The sequence below is a fragment of the Pelophylax lessonae genome, assembly GCF_965119305.1.
Source record: "Pelophylax lessonae genome assembly, chromosome: 9".
Lineage (NCBI taxonomy): Eukaryota > Metazoa > Chordata > Amphibia > Anura > Ranidae > Pelophylax > Pelophylax lessonae.
This window is the reverse complement of record NC_138776.1, coordinates 33,172,089-33,195,410: the sequence shown is the minus strand read 5'-3', so window position 1 is coordinate 33,195,410 and position 23,322 is coordinate 33,172,089. Positions and strand designations below refer to the sequence as shown.

General features: G+C 41.0%; 1 protein-coding gene across 1 annotated transcript in view; it reads left to right on the top strand.

Moving 5' to 3' along the window:
• LOC309563657 (transient receptor potential cation channel subfamily V member 6-like) overlaps positions 1-21,213 on the top strand; it is a 93,816-nt gene extending 72,603 nt beyond the window's left edge. The window contains exons 12-15 of the mRNA XM_082268231.1: positions 684-750; positions 10,965-11,233; positions 17,528-17,634; positions 20,873-21,213. Of these exons, the coding sequence (XP_082124357.1) occupies positions 684-750; positions 10,965-11,233; positions 17,528-17,634; positions 20,873-21,170 (741 nt within the window). The 3' untranslated portion in view covers positions 21,171-21,213. The remainder of the gene's footprint in view (positions 1-683; positions 751-10,964; positions 11,234-17,527; positions 17,635-20,872) is intronic.
• Positions 21,214-23,322: the final 2,109 nt, after the last annotated feature.

Below are 23,322 nucleotides of genomic sequence, written 5' to 3'. Positions count from 1 at the left end.
GAAGGTTTTTTACCTTCATGCATACAATGCACGTAAGTAAAAAAACCTTCAGCCTTTAGAAGCACTTTAAAAAGGTTAGCTAGAAACTACCCTGTCCAATGGGTGACAACGCTGTTGTGTTATTTCACTGTAGAAGGAACAGCGTTGTCACCCTGACACAGGAAGTGGAAACATAACATACCTACCAGATTCAAAAATCGTTAATTTCAGTGCTGGCTGGGCTGCAGCAGAAGCTTTGAGGCCAATAAATCTACCCTGCTAAGACAACCACACAAATGCTGCTTTATGCACAAATAAATCAAGGGGGAACTGTGACAAGTGACAATCCCAATACTCTGGCCAATACAAAGTACTGCCTGGCATAATTGTGTTACTATGGCAACACATATCCGGGGTGGTGTCCCCCCCTTTTTCACAAAATCCTATCTTACTGGATCTGTATTTTCACATGCACATAGCTTTAATAAAGGGACCCCTTTCCATATTTAGGCCTCATCACAGCCCAGGAGATATGGTTGCGCCACTGGCCATGGGGCAATTGCCAAGTTGATGAACTGTTAGCTGGCTTTAGATTAAATTAAGTAAGCTGTTTAGGTTTTTTTGTAAAATGTTTAGTAACTTCCATACTTTGTTGGTGGGGCTTTTTTTTTAATTCTCTTGCACTTTCTTTTTTTTTTCTTAAGATGATATTCGGAGACCTGTTGAGATTCTGCTGGCTCATGGCGGTTGTCATTCTTGGATTCGGTGCAGGTGAGAAGAGCTGACTTCTATATAGTTTTCTGTAGACCCAATGCGGGTTTGTTGATAGACGGGTAAAGCTGAATTCCAGTTATGTTTTTTTGTTTCATAGATAAATTGGTCCATCTTGGCCCATTTATAATATACAAATTTCATACCTGGCTTATGCCTGTGGAAAAGGAAAATTACTGCACTAGTGATCTTTGCTGTCTTCCTGGTCCTGTTCTGAGCGACTACTTTACCAATAGAAACTACAGAGGGTGATCTGCTCAGCATGGGCTCCATTCTGAGAAGGCCTTAGAAAGGCTAAGAAATATAAAGTCCAAAGTCTCATAGTATCAAAATCCGAACATAGAAGTAAATGTGAGGGTAATCAGGTAGAGATCCAAGAAGAGCCACCACCAACACCGAACACACTGCCTCTTACCCTAAAATGTTGTCAAAATAGCATGATAATCTCCTTAATAGTAGACAGCCCAGACTCCATACATACCTCAAGATCCCCCTTATATTGGAAAATGTTCTTCACTGAATCCAGAGGCTCATAGGATCCCTCCTCTGCTGCCACTTCCAGCAATGTCTCCTCTACTTCCTCCCGACTCACCTCTTACCATTGCTGGAAGTGGCAGCAGAGGAGGGATCCTATGAGCTTCTGGATTCAGTGAAGAAAATCTTCCAATATAATGGGCATCTTGAGGAATGTATGGAGTCTGGGCTGTCTACTATTAAGGAGATTATAAAGAAAATTGCTGCGCTAGCTGAAATTCAAAACTTCAAACATACAAACTTCAAAAGTTGGTAATAAAATCCAAATAGAAAAGCTGCTACACAGAATCTGGAATAAAAAAACAGATCTAAAAGCAATGTAAGAACAATGTAGCGCTAATCATCAATAAAAAGTTCTCAGAAAGATTAAAAAGTCCATGTAAAGTCCCAATATGATCAGATGGAAAAATGTAGCGAATCCGTGATACCACCACCAGAACCCAGTTCACACTGACCCTTACCACATAACGATGATCCCCATGACAGAGATCCCAAATGCCAAAAATAGACTCAGTAGGACTTGATATGTATCCTGGATAATATGCGTCCTTCTCTGGAAGTCTCAGGTCAGTAGTCACAGGTATGTAAGGAATGAAGGACAAAGCAGTATCATAGCGCAGACCATTTATTAACCAGATCAAAATAATGGATTAAAAACACTTACAGGCAGTCCCCGACTTATGAACATCCGAGTTGCGAACGACTCCTACTTACGAACAGGGCCCCGTGACGAACCACTCCTACTTACGAACGGGGGCGTGACGAACGACTCCTACTTACGAACGGTGGCGGCGCCCGCGTGACGTCACTGCTGGCTTCTTCCAGCTTCTTCTCGCTCCTGTGCTGGATAGCATCCATCTTAGTGCCGGCCACAATGCACGCTGCATGTACTACATGTACTGATTGCCCCACACTGCCCAGAAGCATCCCACTGCACAGGCAGAAGCTGGTGGAACTGTCTGGAAACTGGTGAGATTACATTACTCTGTATTGGGAGCAGGACCACTGTATTGTACTTGTACTTCTAGCTATGTTGAATGTAACTATCCTTCTGGGTCTTTTAGCCTTTTAGTTTTGGCTAGTACAGTACTGTATGGTGTGGGGTTAGAGCCACAATGAGGTTTGTACTGCTGTCTGTATCCTTATGAATTTTTTGGGCTGGAGTTACACTTAAAAAAGTACATGTTCCGACTTACAAACAAATTCGACTTAAGAACAAACCTACAGTCCCTTTTGTGTTCGTAACCCGGGGACCGCCTGTACAAGGATCCAATCATAACGAGCATGTAAAGCAGTCCAAATTGTTTCCAAGCATGTTCCGCCACGGCAATCCACCAAAATGATGGCCGCCACGTCTCCTCACTGTGGGCGAGCGTGTCCACTGTGCCTGCCCGACGTACGTTTCGTTACACTGAACATCTTCAAGGGGTGCCTGATTAACTCTCACATTTGCTTCTATGTTCATATTTTGATTTTATGAGTGTTTGGACTTTATATTTTTTAGCGCTGCGCTTCCTTTTTTGATGTTTTTGTGTTTTTATTCCTGCATATACGTGTCAGCAGCTGGAGTTTTAATGATTATCTTTATGAACTTTTTATGTGATCGTTTGACATACAAGATCAGTACCCTAGCATGACTTTTTTGTATGTTTTAATACAAGATATTCTCTGATTGGACGAGGTTGGAACTGTGATGTTATCACCCCGCCTCTCCACCTCATTCATTTAGAGAACACTTTGCAGGAATTGAGGAAATGCTAAGCATTCTATGAATGGTGCCCATGCTGACCAAGCAACTCTTAGTGGTTACTATGCAGCAGGGCACTTGCTAGAAGTGGGATAGGGAATACAGATTTGGCAGTTACTACAGTAATTCTACTCTTCCACAGGGATTGGCCAGGTATGGAACATGCATACTTACATCGGCCCAAGCTTGACTAATAAAACTATGACACAAACCATACCTGGTATTCAGCTTTAAACCACATAACTTAAGTTGTAAAAAGAAATTGGGATATTTGTGCACAACCTGAATCTCAAACCTACAAGCTGACCTCAATGCACTTTTTAATTGGGCAACTATGTGGCAGATGAGGTTTAATGTAGATAAATGTAAAGTTATGCACTTGGGGGCTAAAAACATGCATGCAGCATACATACTAGGGGGAGTACAACTGGGGGAATCCATGGTGGAGAAGGATCTGGGTGTTCTGGTAGATCATAAGCTTAATAATAGCATGCAATGCCAAGCTGCGGTTTCAAAAGCAAGCAAAGTCCTTCCTTGTATTAAAAGAGTTATGGACTGCAGAGAGAGAGATATAATTTTGCCCCTGTACAAATCATTAGTAAGACCTCATCTGGAATATGCAGTTCAGTTTAGGGCACTAGTTAACAAAAAGAATATTGGAGTACTGGAGAAAGTGCAGAGAACCAAACTTATAAGAGGCATGGAGGAGCTCAACTATGAGGAAAGATTAGAGGAACTGAATTTATTCTCTCTTGAGAAGAGGAGATTAAGAGGTTATGTAATCAACATGTATAAATACATAAGGGGTCCATATAGTGAACTTGCAGTAGCATTATTCACCCTGGTCATCAGGAGGACAAGGGGGCACTCTTTACGTCTAGAGAAAGAGATTTAATCTCCAAATACGGAAAGGTTTCTTCACAGTAAGAGCTCTTAAAAAGTGGAATAGACTCCCTCAAGAGTTGGTTCTGGCCAGCTCAGTGGATTGTTTTTTTTAAAAAAAGGCCTGGATTTTTTCCTGGATACACATAATATAACTGGATACTAATATTTTATAGTTAAAATTGATCCAAGGAATATCCACTTGCCTGTTGGGGGATCAGGAATATTTTTTTTCCCCCCGCTGGAGCTAATTGAATCATGCTTTATTGGTGTTTATTTGCCCTCTTCTGGATCAACTGTGGGTATATGTTTGTTCTTTTTTTTCTCTGTTGGTTGAACTGGATGGACTTTTTTCAACCAGATGTAACTAATCACTGATACAGTGCCTTGTGAAAGTATTCGGCCCCCTTGAACTTTGCGACCTTTTGCCACATTTCAGGCTTCAAACATAAAGATATAAAACTGTAATTTTTTGTGTAAATTGATGGGAAGATGGATGGAGCCAAATACAGGACCATTCTGGAAGAATACCTGATGGAGTCTGCAAAAGACCTGAGACTGGGACGGAGATTTGTCTTCCAACAAGAAAATGATCCAAAACATAAAGCAAAATCTGCAATGGAATGGTTCACAAATAAACATATCCAGGTGTTAGAATGGCCAAGTCAAAGTCCAGACCTGAATCCAATCGAGAATCTGTGGAAAGAACTGAAAACTGCTGTTCACAAACGCTCTCCATCCAACCTCACTGAGCTCGAGCTGTTTTGCAAGGGGGAATGGGCAAAAATTTCAGTCTATCAATGTGCAAAACTGATAGAGACATACCCCAAGCGACTTACAGCTGTAATCGCAGCAAAAGGTGGCGCTACAAAGTATTAACTTAACTGGGCTGAATAATTTTGCACGCCCAATTTTTCAGTTTTTTATTTGTTAACAAAGTTTGAAATATCCAATAAATTTTGTTCCATTTCATGATTTGTGTCCCACTTGTTGATTCTTCACAAAAAATGACAGTTTTATATCTTTATGTTTAAAGCCTGAAATGTGGGAAAAAGTCGCAAAATTCAAGGGGGCCGAATACTTTCACAAGGCACTGTACATATAAAAGTATCTGAACTTCTATTTTTGCTCATTAAAAAAGTAAGAAAATGGATATAACATGAAGAAGAAAGGTTTAAATATATTATAGGACACCAACATTTCCTGAAATTGTTCTGCTAACTTATCCACTTTGCCTGTTGAGCCTACCCTCAAGAATCTTTGAACACCGCTCAATACGCCCTCTCTAGGGTATCCAATATTTAGTACAATACTTAGATGTTCAGGTAAACTTTAAGAGTTTGCCCAAGACAATCTGAAGATGTCTACTCTTTTCACAATTACCCTTTGCTTTAAATTCTTGCTTTGCCATGTTGCTGAGTATGGCCCTCCCCCTCGCGGTTTATTGTGAGGGAGATGGTCAGAATCCGTAGTATGGCAGGGGTTGACACAGGCCTCCAATTCTCATAGAAGAATACCATACTTCTCTTATATGACTTGACATGCATACTTTACCTATATAGAATAACAATGCCAGGTGATGTACAACTACTGAACTATGTTTATTGATGTTTATCTCAGGTTAAAATCTTTTGATTCTGGTTTTCTCTGTATTTTTGTTTATAACAATTACATCACGAGATCACACAACCACACAAGTTAATCCCCTCCAAGTTTCTTCTGAAACAACTTACTGCTTTTTTTTTTTTTTTTTTTTTTGTCCATACCTTCTCAAGACAGCTTTACCCTAAGATTTCCTCGTCCTCTCATAGACCCCGATATAATAGGTTATACCCCAGAACCTCGACAAGATGACCCATACTATTCTCCTGACAATAACTTCTACCATAACCATTCCTCGTGGCGGTGGCCCGCGCTCATGCGATCATCGCGGACACCCTCAGGCCAGGACAACTCCAACCCCACCTAGAATACTCTCTCCGCAGTTGACTTACTGCTAAAATCTTCTGACTTTTTCATTAGCCTACCCCCCTAGTAGGTCTCAGGACAGACAGGTAGGCAGGCCCTCCTGGTCCCAGACCGCACCCTCTTACATATAGTATCAGGCTCAATCCCCCTTTCCCTCTGCCCCACCTACACTGATACCTCTCTGATACCCTTCCCATCCCCAATAACCTACATCCCACTCCCCAATCCCCACCTCAAGCATTTGGACGATGACATCTCCTACGCCTCCACTTCTCGACCCCCCCCCCCCAGAACACTCTCATTATACTCCATAAACGCCAAAGGTCTGAATACACCTGAAAAGCGCTCTAAATTTTTTCTTTCCACCCGTTCATCCAAAGCGGATATTATATTTATCCAGGAAACTCACTTCAGAGCAGACAATATCCCCAAACTTTACAACAAATTATATCCGACTGCCTACCATGCACCAAATCCCGAGTCAAAATCGAAAGGTGTATCCATCCTGATTTCTAAACACTGCCCCTTTACACTAACCGACTCTATTATTGACACTCAAGGAAGATTCCTACTTCTTAAAGGTACGCTGTTCGAACTCCCCATTACTTTGGTTAATGTCTACGCCCCCAACACCGACCAAGTAACATTTTTCAAGGACGTCCTAGGACGCCTGACAAATTTTCAATCAGAACTTATGATTGTGGGCGGAGACTTTAACGTTGCACTCAACCCTCTCCTTGATACCTCGACGGGTTCATCCGCTCTTTCATACAAAGCTTTAAAAGCAATAAAAGTGGAACTACATAAACTGACTCTCCACGACACCTGGCGCACCATGAACCCGAACACTAAAGATTTCACATTCTTCTCCACACCACATAACACTTACACAAGGCTAGATTACTTCTTCATTTCACAAAACTTTGTCCAGTCTCTCATTAAAACTGAAATTGACCCTATGATTATCTCAGACCATCATCCCATCACCCTTTCCCTGAACCTCCCTGCCAAACGCTCATACTCCAATATCTGGCGCCTTGATAACTCGCTACTCTCTAACCAAGATTACATAAGAGCTATCAAAACCAACCTAACACAGTACTTCAAAGAAAACTCAATTAATGAACTCCCTCCCGCCACCGTTTGGGCGGCCCATAAATGCGTCATTAGAGGAGAACTAATATCTCTAGCCTCTAAACGGAAAAAAATCCGACAAGCACACATCTTAAAGCTCACCGAAAAAATTAGTTCCCTTGAAGGTACCCACAAACAGTCCCTAGCCGCCCAAGCTCTTAATGACCTAACACAAGCCCGAACTGAATTACTAGAAATACTAGGTAAAGTAGTTAAACGCAAATTCACTTTACAACAAAAACTTTATTATGAGTTTGGTAATAAATCCGGCAAATTACTTGCCAAAGCCATCCAAGCCAAAAAAGCATCGAGAACTATCCACTCAATCGTGGATTCCGCCGGGAACAGATTCTCATCTAACGAGGACATCGCAAATCAATTCGTTAAATATTATTCGACACTTTATAACCTGCATTCTGATAACCAGAAAACAAATACCTCTAGAACAGACAAAATCAAAGCCTTCCTAAACAAATATTCCCCAGGCCCCCTATCAACTGAAGCAATAGAGAAACTAAATCAACCCCTGTCAAGGGAGGAGGCAATCACAGCACTTAACCAACTTAAACCCGGTAAAAGTCCCGGCCCAGACGGTCTGACCGCAACCTATTACAAACTCTTCTCAGATATTCTGATCCCTCACTTTCTCCAAACCTTTAACTCCAACACATTAGCCACCGAAAAAAGCCCTGAACTACTAGAGGCGCACATCACAGTTATTCCCAAACATGGAAAAGACGCCTCACTAGTTACAAACTACAGACCCATCTCCCTCTTAAATTTGGATATCAAATGGTACGCCAAGATCCTTGCAAATCGCCTTCTCCCCCTCCTTCCTGATCTCATTTCATTGGATCAGATAGGATTCGTACCAGGGAGGGAGGCTAGGGACAATACCCTAAAAGCTCTGAATATCCATCACTGGCTCAATAACTCCAGCACACAGGGTTTCTTCCTATCCTTGGATGCGGAGAAGGCGTTCGACAGAGTGGCATGGGACTATATGTCCGAAGCCTTGAAAGCAATTGGCATCGGCGACCAGATGCTCCAATTTATCTTGACCCTTTATACCAAACCTAGTGCCCGTGTCAGGGTCAATAACCAACTGTCGAACGCCTTCTCCGTGTCAAACGGTACCCGACAAGGATGTCCACTTTCCCCTCTTATCTTTATTATTACACTTGAACCCTTTCTACGCAGACTACGCACACACCCCGACATCAAGGGAGTTACTATTGACAATAAACAATACAAGGTTGCAGCATACGCAGATGATATCCTTCTCTTTCTTACCGAACCCCTTACCTCAATCCCCAACTTGTTGCACGAACTTACGTCCTTTCAAAATATCTCAAACCTAAAGATTAACTACACTAAATCTAATGCACTGAATATCTCCCTTCCCGCAAACACTCTCAACCTTTGTCAATCAAACTTCCCGTTTGTATGGGATCCCCACTCAATTACCTATCTTGGTATCCAGATCCCCTCATCACTAACTGACCTCTATACACTAAACCACGCTCGATTAATTCGCTTAATTAAACAAGACTTATCTGAGTGGAAAAACTGCCCCTTTTCATGGTTTGGGAAAATCGCCATCATTAGGATGAACATCCTTCCGCGAATACTTTACCTTCTACAAACTATACCCATCAAACTCCCCCCCTCCTTTTTTATAACTTACAAACGGATTTGTTCCGAATTCATCTGGTCCTCCAAACGCCCGAGGCTGAATTGGCAAAGACTCACCTCCCCCAAAATGCAAGGTGGCGTAGGCCTTCCTGACATGCTCAAATATTATTGGTCTTGTCATCTCACAAGAGTTGTAGATTGGCATGCCCATGCCTCTTCCAAGGACTGGGTCACCTTAGAGAATTCGATGTCAAAAATCCCCACAATGCAACTTCCCTGGATTGATCCAATTCTGACTCATAAACCACACACACAAAACACCCACTGATCGCTGCCACCCTTCAAATATTCAGACTCACCTGTAAAAAGTTCAACCTAGCCTCAGCCCCCGGCCCTTTAACGCCTCTTTCAAATAATCCAAGCTTCCCCCGCGGGCTCAAGTTACACAACAACCCTACCAACACCTCAGATAGTCCAGAAAGGGTTGAACAATTATTCCACAACGGCTCCTTCTCCTCCTTTGAGAATCTGACAGCTAGGTTTCCCAAACATGGCATACCCCTTTTCAACTACCTTCAAATTAGACAATTTCTACTATCCCCCAAAAGGTCTTCAGACTGGGCGAAACCCCTCTCTCAGTTTGAAACCTTGTGTGCTCAAAACAAACCCCAACGACATCTGATTTCAACCATATACACTCTCCTGTCCTCGCAATTTGACTTCAACCTAGACAAAACCTGCAAACGATGGGAAGAAGACCTATCCATACACCTCTCACACACTGACTGGACACGTATCTTCTCTCATATACATAAAGGTTCCCTAAATGTTTCAGCACAAGAGAACGGTATGAAAATATTTACGAAATGGTATATGACACCAGATAGACTACACAAGATCAATGCTAACAATTCAATTCTCTGCTGGAGATGTAGTAGTGATAAAGGCACACTCCTACACATCTGGTGGGATTGTCACCTTATTCAATCCTTTTGGAGAAATGTCCACGACCTTATCATTAAAATTACTACTTATACTCCAGAATATTCTCCCGCACAATACCTTTTACACCATACCTCCCTCCCACAATCAGCCTACAAAAAATCACTTATACTACACCTCATCAACGCTGCCAAGATGTGCATCCCATGTCATTGGTTATCAATAACCCCGCCCTCTATAAAAGAATGGTTCTCCCGTATTACTAAAGTTGCCGAAATGGAAGAATTAATCCACCAAGCCAGAGAATCCCCTGATAAATTCTACAAGATATGGGCCCCTTGGCTCGAATTCACTAAATCTGATGTATATGTGAACTACACTTCAGCATCAAACTAAACCCAAAGTTTCTTTTTCTTTCTTTTTCATAATGCTAGCTTGGTATCTCTCTATCATTATCTTGATAAGTTGTTGATTACTATTTAACAATGTCTAGTCTATCCCTGATCTGCTTTCTACAATACCTCCCCTTTTTGCCCTTCCTACATCCCCCTCTTCCCTTCCCACCCCCCCCCCCCCCCCCACCACACCTGATACGTTTACATACTATCATATATGGTGCATATGAGCCTTCTAACCCTCAAACATTCCACCCTCCCAAATAGCTTCCTTTCGCTAATACTATAAGAGGGTCCCCCTATTATTTTTTTTTCTTTTTTTTTTTTTTCTTTTCTATCTTTTTCCCCCTCCATTTATTATCCGCTCTTTCTTATTTAGAAAATACACGGCCCATCTCCGTGGAGCCCTCACGTGAACCGGACACAGCATGATCCCCTTTGGGGGTGTCTGGATTAAGGGACGGATTCCCATGTGATTTACACATTCTGTTTAATTCACAATATGTTTACTGTGTCCCCCCATAACAGTTACCTATTCATTCACTTTTATCTGTGATGATATTGTATTTTCCTCTCTCCCCTCAAATCTTAGGAGTTCTTAAGTCTCCCTTTTGTTATTGACCTTGTTACATGTCTAATATTAATTTGCATTGTATTATACGGTCCTTGTAAATCCACTGTTATTTACATGTTCATGTTCACCAAGAAATTTAATAAAATGTTTTTGAAAGAAAAAAAAAAAGTAAGAAAAGTTTACATTTGTTACCCCTATTTACCCCCTAGAGAAAGTCCCCATAAACAATTTCATGCCTACATATCAAACCACATAAAACAAAAGCCTTACTGTCAATCACCAGAATGTAGTGGAAGGTACAAAGGGGAACCCTTGTGAAAAAAAGTCTACAGCCAATTTGATTCAATTCGGTTTCAGAAAGCGATAATCCTGCATGAATAATTTTAAATGTTCTTCTTTGCAGCATTCTATGTCATATTTCAAACAAGTAACCCAGACGATCTGGGGCAGTTCATGACATATCCAATGTCCCTGTTCAGCACTTTCGAACTCTTCCTCACCCTCATTGACGGTCCTGCTAATTACAGTGTGGATCTGCCCTTCATGTTCAGTGTGATGTACTCGGCTTTTGCAATAGTTGCAGCTCTTCTGATGCTGAATCTGCTGATCGCCATGATGGGAGACACTCACTGGCGGGTTTCCCATGAAGGAGACGAGCTTTGGAGGGCTCAGGTAATTCACAATGGTCAATAAGTTAAACCAAAGTGCTCTTTAAAGTGATAGTAAAGTTCTATTTGTAACTTGTACCTACTGGTAAGCCTATAATAAGGATTACCTGTAGGTACGGTGAATATCTCCTAAACCTGCACAGTTTAGGAGATATTCACACAGCATGTAGCCGATGAGGTCACCAGCGCATGCGCTCTGAAGGGACGGCTTACCCGTGCCATCCCTTCAGAGCTCCGCGTCGTGGCCGTGACTCCCGACGTCATTATGGCTCTGCCAATGAGAAGGCCGGAGCACTCAAAGTCGGACGGAAGACCATGTGAAAATGGAAGCCCTGTCAGCGGTTACAGCGCACCACTGGAGGGCTGTGTTCTAAGGTAAGTATTACATAATGTTCTAGTATTCAATGCTTACTAGCATAATATGCCATTGTCTTGCACGGTGTAAAAAAAAAAAAAAAAAAAGTGTGGTTTACTAACGCTTTAACCACTTAAGCCCCGGAGGATTTGGCTGCTCAAAGACCAATGCCTATTTTGAGATTCGGCACTGCGTGACTTTAACGGACAATTGCACGGTCGTGCGACGCTGTACCCAAATGAAATTGACGTCCCTTTTTTCCCCACAAACAGAGCTTTCTTTTGGTGGTATTTGATCACCTGTGCAATTTTTATTTTTTGCGCTATAAACAAAAAAAGAGCGACAATTTTGAAAAAATAACAATATTTTTCACATTTTTTTATATGAAATTCCCCCCCCCCCCCCCAAAAATGTAAAAATCAAAATTTTTTAACATTTTAGGCCAATTTGTTTTCTGCTACATATTTTTGGTGAAAAAAATTGCAATAAGCATATTTTGATTGCTTTGATTGGTTTGCGCAAAAGTTGTTGTGTTTACTAACTACGGGAAAGATATTTATGTCATTTTTATTGTTTTTTTTTTTTTAACTAGTAATGGCGGCGATCTGCGATTTTTTTTTTTTTTTTTTTTTTTTTTCGGCACTGTGACTTTGCGGGTGACAGATCGGACCCTTGACTGACATTTTTGACACTTTTGGGCAGACCAGTGACATTACTACAGTAATCAGTGCTATACATATGCACTGTTACTGTAAAAATGACACTGGCAGGGAAGGGGTTAACTTTATTAGAGAGAAAGGGGTTAAGTGTGTCCCTAGGGGCGTGCTTCTAACTGTAAAGGGGCGTGGATCGTATGATCTCTGCTGTTACATAAGGGAGAATGACAGGCGGCTTTGTTTACATCAGCCGCCTGCCTTTCTCCCTCTCCAGCGGGAGATCGCGAGTGACCGGCGGACATCGGAGCCGCCGGTCACTCGCGCAGGGATGCCCATGAACGATCGGGGGTGGGAGCGCGCCCCCAGCGGCGTGCTCCCCCCACTATTGGCTCACAGACGAGTGACATACCCATACGTCACTTTGCCTGCACAGGCTGACCGCCGCAGTATATGTACTTGCGGCGATCGGCAAATGGTTAACTTGGCAATATGAACTGAGCAAGTAGAGGTCTTTAGTGGAAACCAAAATAATCAGGCAGCTGAAGTTCTAGACAAATCCTGACTTTTCTTGTAAAGGTCGAGCTTGGCTTCTACTTCCAGTAGAGGGCACTAATGCAAAATAGTAATTTTCCACAGGAAAGAGGCTGTATGCATATGAGATACATACATATTCGCCAGCACACCAAGGATCTTGCACAGCAGTCTGGAGAGACTTTTTATCCCAAAAGGATCACATCAGGATAGGTGCCCTACCTATCCTGATGTGATCCTTTTGGAATAAAAAGTCTCTCCAGACTGCTGTGCAAGATCCTTGGTGTGCTGGCGAATATGTATGTATCCGTGATCGATCCAGTGTCCAGCTGGGGATCGCTGCAGAACTCACAACTCATGTGCCTATATCCAGGAAGGTGTGCGATAGGAATATAATCTTTTCTGTATTCATATGAGAACACCTATGTCTCCCCAAATATACATTTACTAATCACAAATAAATTCACCAAGAAATGAAAGTCTAAAGTGTATCTAAAACTGTAAAAATCCAATACTGTTAATATATATGATGCACAATTTTAATATCTTTAAGAGTGAAAATATATTTTGTAGTTTAAACGGAATGCTTAGTGGGTTTTTACAGTCAGGTTCATAAATATTGGGACATCAACACAATTCTAACCTTTTTGGCTCTATACACCACCACAAAAAAGATGTGCTTTAACTGCAGACTTTCAGCTTTAATTTGAGGGTATTTACATCCAAATCAGGTGAAAGGTGTAGGAATTACAACAGTTTGTATATGTGCCTCCCACTTTTTAAGGGACCAAAAGTAATGGGACAGATTAACAATCATAAATCAAACTTTCACTTTTTAATACTTGGTTGCAAATCCTTTGCAGTCAATTACAGCTTGAAGTCTGGAACGCATAGACATCACCAGACGCTGGGTTTCATCCCTGGTGATGCTCTGCCAGGCCTCTACTGCAACTGTCTTCAGTTCCTGCATGTTCTTGGGGCATTTTCCCTTTAGTTTTGTCTTCAACAAGTGAAATGCATGCTCAATCGGATTCAGGTCAGGTGATTGACTTGGCCATTGCATAACATTCCACTTCTTTCCCTTAAAAATCTCTTTGGTTGCTTTCGCAGAATGCTTCGGGTCATTGTCCATCTGCACTGTGAAGCGCCGTCCAATGAGTTCTGAAGCATTTGGCTGAATATGAGCAGATAATATTCCCCGAAACACTTCAGAATTCATCCTGCTGCTTTTGTCAGCAGTCACATCATCAATAAATACAAGAGAACCAGTTCCATTGGCAGCCATACATGCCCACACCATGACACTACCACCACCATGCTTCACAGATGAGGTGGTATGCTTTGGATCATGAGCAGTTCCTTTCCTTCTTCATACTCTTCTCTTCCCATCACTCTGGTACAAGTTGATCTTGGTCTCATCTGTCCATAAGATGTTGTTCCAGAACTGTGAAGGCTTTTTTAGATGTTGTTTGGCAAACTCTAATCTGGCCTCCCTGTTTTTGAGGCTCACCAATGGTTTACATCTTGTGGTGAACCCTCTGTATTCACTCTGGTGAAGTCTTCTCTTGATTGTTGACTTTGACACACATACACCTACCTCCTGGAGAGTGTTCTTGATCTGGCCAACTGTTGTGAAGGGGGTTTTCTTCACCAGGAAAAAAATTATTCGGTCATCCACCACAGTTGTTTTCTGTGGTCTTCTGGGTCTTTTGGTGTTGCTGAGCTCACCGATGCCTTCTTTATTTTTAAGGATGTTCCAAACAGTTGATTTGGCCACACCTAATGTTTTTGCTATCTCTCTGATGAGTTTGTTTTGTTTTTTCAGCCTAATGATGGCTTGCTTCACTGATATAAAAAAGGAAGGTTTGGGACTTTGAGTGAGGTGTGTGCATCAAGCATGACCATATAGCATTGGAGTAGAAATACATGCAAAATTAACCAATACACATACGATAAAATCAAGAATGTGGGCCAGTTTATTTGCATCCAAGAGATGGTAAAAATGATAATAAAGACAGTGGATGCATTAAATGTGGTCAAAATTGACCAAAACATGTTGAAAAATATGCAATAATGGATGACAATCCAAGAACAAAAAATAAAAATAAAATGAAATATAATGTCAAAAATACATAATACATAGAGACTGTAACCATATATGCACATATTCTCTACGCGTTTCGTGTTTTGTACACTTCTTCAGGTGCTGGTACAATCAACAATCTACAAAAAGAGTATATGTAAAAGTAACAATGGAAATAACAAATGTCAAAGCCTATTAAGGCAATGTCAATCATAATTAATGCTTACAAATCAGTAACATGCTTCACTGATAGTGACAGCTCTTTGGATCTCACACTGAGAGTTGACAGCAACAGATTCCAAATGCAAATAGCACACTTGAAATTAACTCTGGACCTTTTATCTGCTCCTTGTAAATGGAATAATGAGGGAATAACACACACCTGGCCATGGAACAGCTGAGCAGCCAATTGTCCCATTACTTTTGGTCCCTTAAAAAGTGGGAGGCACATATACAAACTGTTGTAATTCCTACAGCTTTCACCTGATTTGGATGTAAATACCCTCAAATTAAAGCTGAAAGTCTGAAGTTAAAGCACATCATGTTTGTTTCATTTCAAATCCATTGTAGTGGTGTATAGAGCCAAAAAGATTAGAATTGTGTCGATGTCCAAATATTTATGGACCTGACTGTACGTATTTTGTTATGGTCATCATTGAAAAATAACTTTTTCTTTTTCTGTCCTATGGAAATATAAATGATTGCAAATGTACAGTATATTCTGTAATTCTACTATCCAGGCAGCAGGTGGAGCTCTAGTCTCCTTTTCACATATTCAACTATTTCAGCTTTTACCCTTGTTAAAAGAAACAAAAGAAATGTCAGCTCACCGCATGAACTTTATAACTAACACAGAAAGGTTCCCATAGGTAGAACAATACAGAGAACAATGAAAACATTTGTCATTACTCTGTCAGCTGGTCACCGCACAATAGCCTATTTATACTGTTCAATGTTTTTGGTTAAAAACAGAGGTTTTCGTTTTATACATTTGCAATTGCTGCATGTAGGCCTGTCTGTAAATTGTAATCCATAACACTAAAATATCTGAACTCCCTACTTGACACTTAGGGGGAGATTTAGCAAAACTGGAGCACTCAGAAACTGGTGCAGCTGTGCATGGTAGCCAATCAGCTTCTAACTTCACCTTGTTCATTTAGGCTTTGACAAAAAAAAAAACCTGGAAGTGAACTGCACCAGATTTTTCACACTCCAGTTTTAGTAAATTTCTCCCTTAGGGAATCTATTTATTAAAGCGTTGCAGTGTGAATTTCTCAGGTATTTGCACAACTAACACAAATAATTTCCATATTTTGCTTAATATGTTTATTTCCTATGATTTTCAGCTCCATCTAGTGGCTGCCATGCAGTATTTTCCTGATTCAGGTGTTTCAGGAAAATACTACATTTTGGTTACTAGATCATAGAAAATAAACATATTAGGCAAAATACATTGATTATCTATGATAGCTTTGAAAATTCTTGAGGATTACTTTGAAGGAGCAGCAACATACCAAAACACAGTGAAGATGATTTACAAAAGGCAAATAGACTGTGCACTTTACAAGTGCAGTTGCCCGCATGTTCCCCAGAGCTTAGTGAATATGTTAAAGCTTTGCTAATTTCCATAATCTTGCACCTGATTGGGTATTCTTCACACATTTACATTTACTAAGAAAAAAGAGGGCAACTGCCCTCTGTAAGAAGAATGCAACTTTAGTAAATCCACCCCTCAACACAAAAGTGACTTATCCCCCATCTAGATGGTTTGGTCTGAGCTTTCAGTCAGACAAAGGGAGCTGCAAAGCAAGCTTTGTTTGTAGAAATCTCTTCATCTAACCCATTCATCTAGCACCCTGGGAATCCTTTGTCATCCTATTGTGTATATAAAAAGTTCAGGCATTCCTGGGTTGACCTTGATGTGCTTCTTCTTGAGCCACTCCTTCGTAGCCTTGGTGGTATGTTGGTGGTCTGCAGGGGATCAAATAATTATTTTCTCCACTGTACTATAACTCACTCCCCCTAAATCTAAGATGTAAAAAATGAATTTGTAAGAACTCTACACTTTAGATATATATTCTACAGCCAATTACAGTCCTAAATCTGTACAGTTGTCAGCTGTAAAAGGTTATTTCCTAATATTTTTATTTCTTGTCTGCTTAATAGAAATGTTTTAAGAAATTGAGTAAAGAAACAGTCTTACCACCCTCCTCAAAATTTTACCCACCATGGGTGTCTAACCTCCGGCCCTCCAGCTGTTGCAGAACTACAAGCCCCATCATGCCTCTGCCATTGGGAGTCATGTTTGCAACTGTCAGCCTTGCAACGCCTCATGGGAGTTGAGGTTCCGCAACAGCTAGAGGGCCGCAGGTTGGACACCCATGTTCTAGACCAAAGGTCTTCAAACTATGGCCCTCCAGTTGTTCAGAAACTACAATTCCCATCATGCCTGGTCATGTCTGTGAATGTCAGAGTTTTACAATGCCTCATGGGACGTGTAGTTCTGCAACAGCTGGAGGGCCATGGTTTGAGGATCCCTGCTCTAGACCTTGCATTTCTGCATACCTGAGCTTGTAGTGGAAAGAAAGACATGCCCTTAAGGTACAGAAGGATGCTTTCTTCCTACTTGCATAAACAGGAATATCCTCTATAAAACTTTTTCTATGTTTGCAGGTTGTAGCCACTACCCTCATGCTGGAACGGAAAATGCCAAAAATCCTCTGGCCTCAGGTGGGAATCTGCGGGAGAGAGTATGGTCTTGGCAACTCTTGGTACCTTCGGTAAGAACCTTACAAGCATGCAATGATGGCAATACACTGCTCAAATTTTGGCCAATCCCTGAATATATGCTGAAATATGAGCTGTATGTGGTCCTATTGGCACCACCTTGGTCAATAAATATCAAAATCAAAGGAGCCAGGGTGAAAATTGTCGGCCGAGCAGTGAATGCATCCAGTCAGATGCAGTCACGGTTTGAGTATTCAGGAATACAGTAAACAGCAGTGTAGGTTCCTCCATCCATGCTATTTGGCATGGATTTGGAATCAGAATTGGTTTCTAAGCAAGTATGGTTAGCCTTACAAGGGGGACAGCTATGTTAAAGCTCTAGTATGTTATATATAATGCTGTTTTATGGTATACATTTATAAAATGTTATACCAGAACTGGAAAAATATGAGTTTAAAACCTACCTATAGATCTGTAAATATTTTTTTTTCCCTACTGCCAGTGACGAAGTTGGGGAGATTTTTTTTTTTTTTTACTTATTTAGTATAGTTATTGGGACATGAAGTAAGGGTCCAACAAGGATACAGAAAGCATTTTGTTTTTAGTAAATTAGGGAAAGTTTAGAGCTTCTGTCCTTGTTTCTGTCTCATTTGAGATGATTCCCTTCACTTTCTGTATGGTCCTAGGGACAGGAAGTGAAGAGAAATATCTCCTATGCAGAGAGGGCAGCCTGATCCCCGATCCTCCCCCACACACTTGTTTCCTGAGCAGCCATCTTGATTGGAGCAGTATATGTTGCAATGAAGCGTACTCAATTCTTCTCATAGACCATATGCTTTGTGCAATAAAAAGGACAGCCTAATGGCATACATTCAGCAGATTACTTTTCCAAAGTCATCCTCACAAATAACTTTTGAATCCAATATTTCAGTCTATAAAAGTGCAGGCAGCAGCAAAGTTAAAGCAAAAAAATCACAAATTCTAAAAGTTATATTCCATGCTATCAAACAGAATATTTTTCAAAAAATATACAGAATACACATTGTACTCACAAAACAAGTTGGAACACGGGCAATCATGTGCAATAAAGGACCACCAAGACTCTCCACTGGGCTTCCTCTACTGATGCAGGCCGTGGTGGGATGTGGACCTCCAAAGAACCACTTACGCATTTCGGGGTGTCCCCCCCTTCATCAGAGCTGATGAAGGAGGTACACCCCGAAACCTGTATGCAGTTCTTTGGAGGTCCACATCCCACCATGGCCTGCATCAGTAGAGGAAGCCCAGTGGAGAGTCGTGGTGGTCCTTGATTGCACATGTTTGCCTGTGTTCCAACTTGTTTTGTGAGTACAATGTGTATGCTATTTTATTTTAATAAACTGTTTTAAAGATAATGCGCTAGGCTGGTGCACCCTCTGTCCGTTCCTTTTTTAGAGTCTGTTTGGGTTACCACAACCTGTTGAGAGTGGCAGCACAGCCGGGACTACGTCCATTCAACCTGAATCGCATTCTCAGGATACCCGTTTCAGGATAACCCCTCAAGCGCAGAAGTCATTTGTCTTTAGAATATTTTTCAAGCATTGAGTAACAAGACATATAAAACCAAATACACCCTTTAACAGAAACAGCAATAAGCCAATGACCAATCATATTCAATCACGAAACAGAAAATGAGAGTAGTCTATACATAAATACCCAATGGACCTGAAACCTAAAATAATCACAATCATCTGTCATTTAAATGTACAAAAGCACCCCCCCATCCACCCTTGGGAGGTGTCCTCAAATCTCATTGGCAAACCCACCTAGCAGACGTGATGGGAGACCTGATCTATTACAAAAAATAAAAAAAACGCCACCAGTGTAGCGGTACATCACCTCAGTGTTACCATCAAACGAAAGACCAAACTTTGACCGACTGTCTAGAAGGTTGATCTGATGGGGAGCTTTGTATCTCTACATTCAAACTCCTTCCCTGCCACCAGCAAACAAAACCTAATGGGGAACTTAGTATCTTAGCATATAGCCACTTATTCTTCTAGCTCCACAAAGCACATTAAATTGCAAGGCCAGTAGGTGGGGTGCAGTGCGGTTCTGCAGCAATAAAACACAAAGTCCAAGTGCAATGAAAGAACTTGTACTTAAATAATGCAAAGACCGTTCACAATAAACCTGGTAGGAAGACAGCCCAACTGGGAACACTCACGGGTCCAATAGCATATAGAGAGCAGGTTTCAGGGGAACTGACAGCTTCTGTTAGGGAAAGAATGCGGCCTGGCCGTCTTGTACCCAAGTGGGAAGATGTCCAGAAAAGTTGCAAGCCCTACGCTTTCCCTCCTTGTCGGGAACCTTTCCCTGCTACTAGTTCTGTTCCTACCAACGGGGTACCTGCCTCAACTCTACCCACTCGCAAAATGCATGCTAAGCCTGGGAGCCAGGGCCTTAATTAGGTGTTACCTGACTCAAGACGACCCAGTTGGATAGCTTCCCCAGTGACCCAGGAAACCACAGAGGAACCAGGTTCCTCTTGACTTCTTCTCCAACTGCAATGCCTTTGCGGATGAATGCAATCTACAGTGGAGAAAGTTGACTACGTCTGCCTACAGACCTATACCAACGTATGAGGGCGCACAGCAAAGCATAGATGGAACTCATCATGTGAGTCCATTGGTTCAGTTGTGATCATTAACTTAAAGCAAAACACTAGTATTTAGGCATGAGACATTGACACAAAAAAAAAAATAAAATAAAAATAAAAACAGGATATGAATAAATACATAATTATTGAAGCAGTGTTCGTGGGATGTGTTGGATCCGAACCGTGGTCCAAGTCTCCAACACCTGACAGTACAGGGATGCTGCAGCAACTAAAAAAATAACCACAAGAGGACACAGTTTTAAATTAGAGGGGCAAAGGTTTAAAAGTAATATGAGGAAGTATTACTTTACTGAGAGAGTAGTGGATGCATGGAATAACCTTCCTGCAGAAGTGGTAGCTGCAAATACAGTGAAGGAGTTTAAGCATGCATGGGATAGGCATAAGGCTATCCTTCATATAAGATAGGGCCAGGGACTATTCATAGGATTCAGATATATTGGGCAGACTAGATGGGCCAAATGGTTCTTATCTGCCGACACATTCTATGTTTCTATGTTTCTATGTAAAAACAACCTGAAAATCAGCATATTTAGTAATGTATATGCCTCCTGACTGCAATACAGTGATAAATACAGAGACTTGATGTGGACTTTAATTATTATTATTTATTTATTTTTCTTACCATCTGGCAGAGTCGAAGAGCGTAAAGACTTGCAAATGGAAACCATGAAACAAATTGCAGATGCCTTTCAGAACAATGACGACAAAGAGAATGGGGTGGAGGATAACCAATCTCAGAAGGTTAACTTGTCAAATGAAAGAATCATCAATAGGCGAGTTTCTATATCAGGATCCCCAGTTTTGCTTCGTAAAATATCCCAAAGAAAAGCAAGCAGAGGTTGGAGTATTCTCAGGAAAGCCACCCTCAAGCAGTTACAGGGAAAAGTAAATTATGCTTTAGAAACGGAAGAAAACATCTATAATGTATGAGTCCAATACAGAGCTGATATTGTGAAGATTCAGAGATCTGTCTGAGCAATTTGCCATTTTCGGATTGTGAGGAATAACATCATTGCTTTAAATTTGTTGAACGAAGTCTTGGACTGTGTTAGAATTTTAGAGGGAAAGCAACTCTACAATACAAGATACATGGCGGTGTTTTTCTAGCCTTTGTTGACCAACAATTGGGAAACAAAAATCCTTACAAAGGATACTAAAAGTTCTTTGAGACTGGATTTCCGACATGTCAGGCAATAGGAAGGAATATTCTACAATAGAAAAAATTTGCCAGCGACATTTTAAAGTGGACTACAGTAAAGAAGTTTCCTTTTCCTTTTAATAAGGGAGGTAGAAAGTGATGATACCTTTTCCCACACAATCCAAAACAACAACCCAAAAAATTCTAGATGTACACTTGCTCACTTGTTTTTCTCTGTTCGAGATTTACTTTGATTTACGTCGCCAATGGATCGACTGCAAAAGAGCTAGGAATACATTCATCTTTTCATGGCTAAAGCCAGCTGCAAACAAACATTGGCTTGTGTCTTTAAGCTTAGAAAGGAATTTTAATGGATCTTGGAAATGCAGGTCTACGTTGGCTTCAGTGGACTAAAATGCACAGGATTTGTTATGGTACTAGAGCTATCAGCACTTTAAATGAACCCTGTTCAAGAGGCCATTCCCAATGGAAGAAATTCAGCTCTTTGTATTGGGTTTCTTGTTGCATAAGTTCCGCTGTGAAAATCCCAGTTACATTCTAGATTGCAGCTAAAGCTGTCTAAGGATGACATGGATGAATCTGTCAACTGAATATGAGGATCTGTAATACCCCCAATGACTCCATTACTTTGGAGGAACAATAGCAAATAAGTAGCAAGGTTCAGTCAACATACTTTTTTTTATTCCTGGAGCCTGCTCAAACCATGCTAATAGAAATCAACTGCATGGCATAAAAAAAATTGATTTGAGTATCCACTATCCTAAGATATTTACTTTAAAGATTTGGTAATATTGCCTTTTTTGTTCTGTATTAGGTGTATTTTTTGGAATTCCTTTTGTTATTTTGGTTTATAGGTAAGTGTGCTGCTTTGTTCATCTATAAATCATTTTTTTATTGTCTTGCACACAAAATACCTTCAGCCCAAAATACCTAGGAACGTATAAGTTAGATTGCACCGAGGGGCCACTGAATTCCTCCTAATAAAGTTTAGGAGAGCCTTCAGCAGATCATAGTAAAGTGGACTGAAGAAACCAAAAGACTGGACTTAAAGGAGTTAAGGCCCGTACACACGTACCGATTGTCGGCTGAAAATGTTCGGCCGCCGAACGATCGGCCGATTTTCGGCTTGTTAGTATGATGCTTTCCGACAGCCGACAGCGCACTTTCGGCCGAACAGAATCTGTAGAGCAAGCATTAAAATTTTTGTATGCTGACACCAGAACGGCCGATTGTTCGCCAGTCAGTACAGATTTCGGCCGACAGCAGATTTGCAAGACTGGGCATGCTCAGAAAATAAAAAGACAAGGAAAGTTAACCATCACATGACATCACTTCTGCAGTCGGCTGTTGTTGGCCGACAAAATTCGTGTGCAGTCTTTTGCACTTTTCAACAGACAAGACAGCCCTTGGACAAAAGACGGCCGATCGTTACTTTCTTAAATTTCGTCATCAATTTGTAGAAGATATTTCCACTACCAGGGAAGGAGCTGGGATGTATATGAAGATTAAACAGCCACATTTCTTAGGAAGGTTCTAGATGACAGAGATCTCTTGCATTGTACAATAACGAGTATAAATATATAGGTTATGATGAAAAGGGACTAAAGCAATCGAAAAGCCCAAACAATCAGTACATAATGCAGTAAAGCCTTAAATCAGAAGGCAATCATGTTTTGTTCCATCACAAATCCCAAAAGATAAGCGTATTCTTCCTAATTTTAGGATGGTGGACAGAATCATGCAAGCTATTTGTAATGCCCCATTAGCCTGATGCACATCTAAAACTGCAGGTGTATAGTGCAAAATAAACTAATATTATCAAGTGCATACAGCTGTTTTGGGCTGTTTGTCTATCATCAGTGCAGTGCATGGAAACCATGGCTTCTATGGAGTAGAACTTTGAACCCAATGAGACAGTATAAC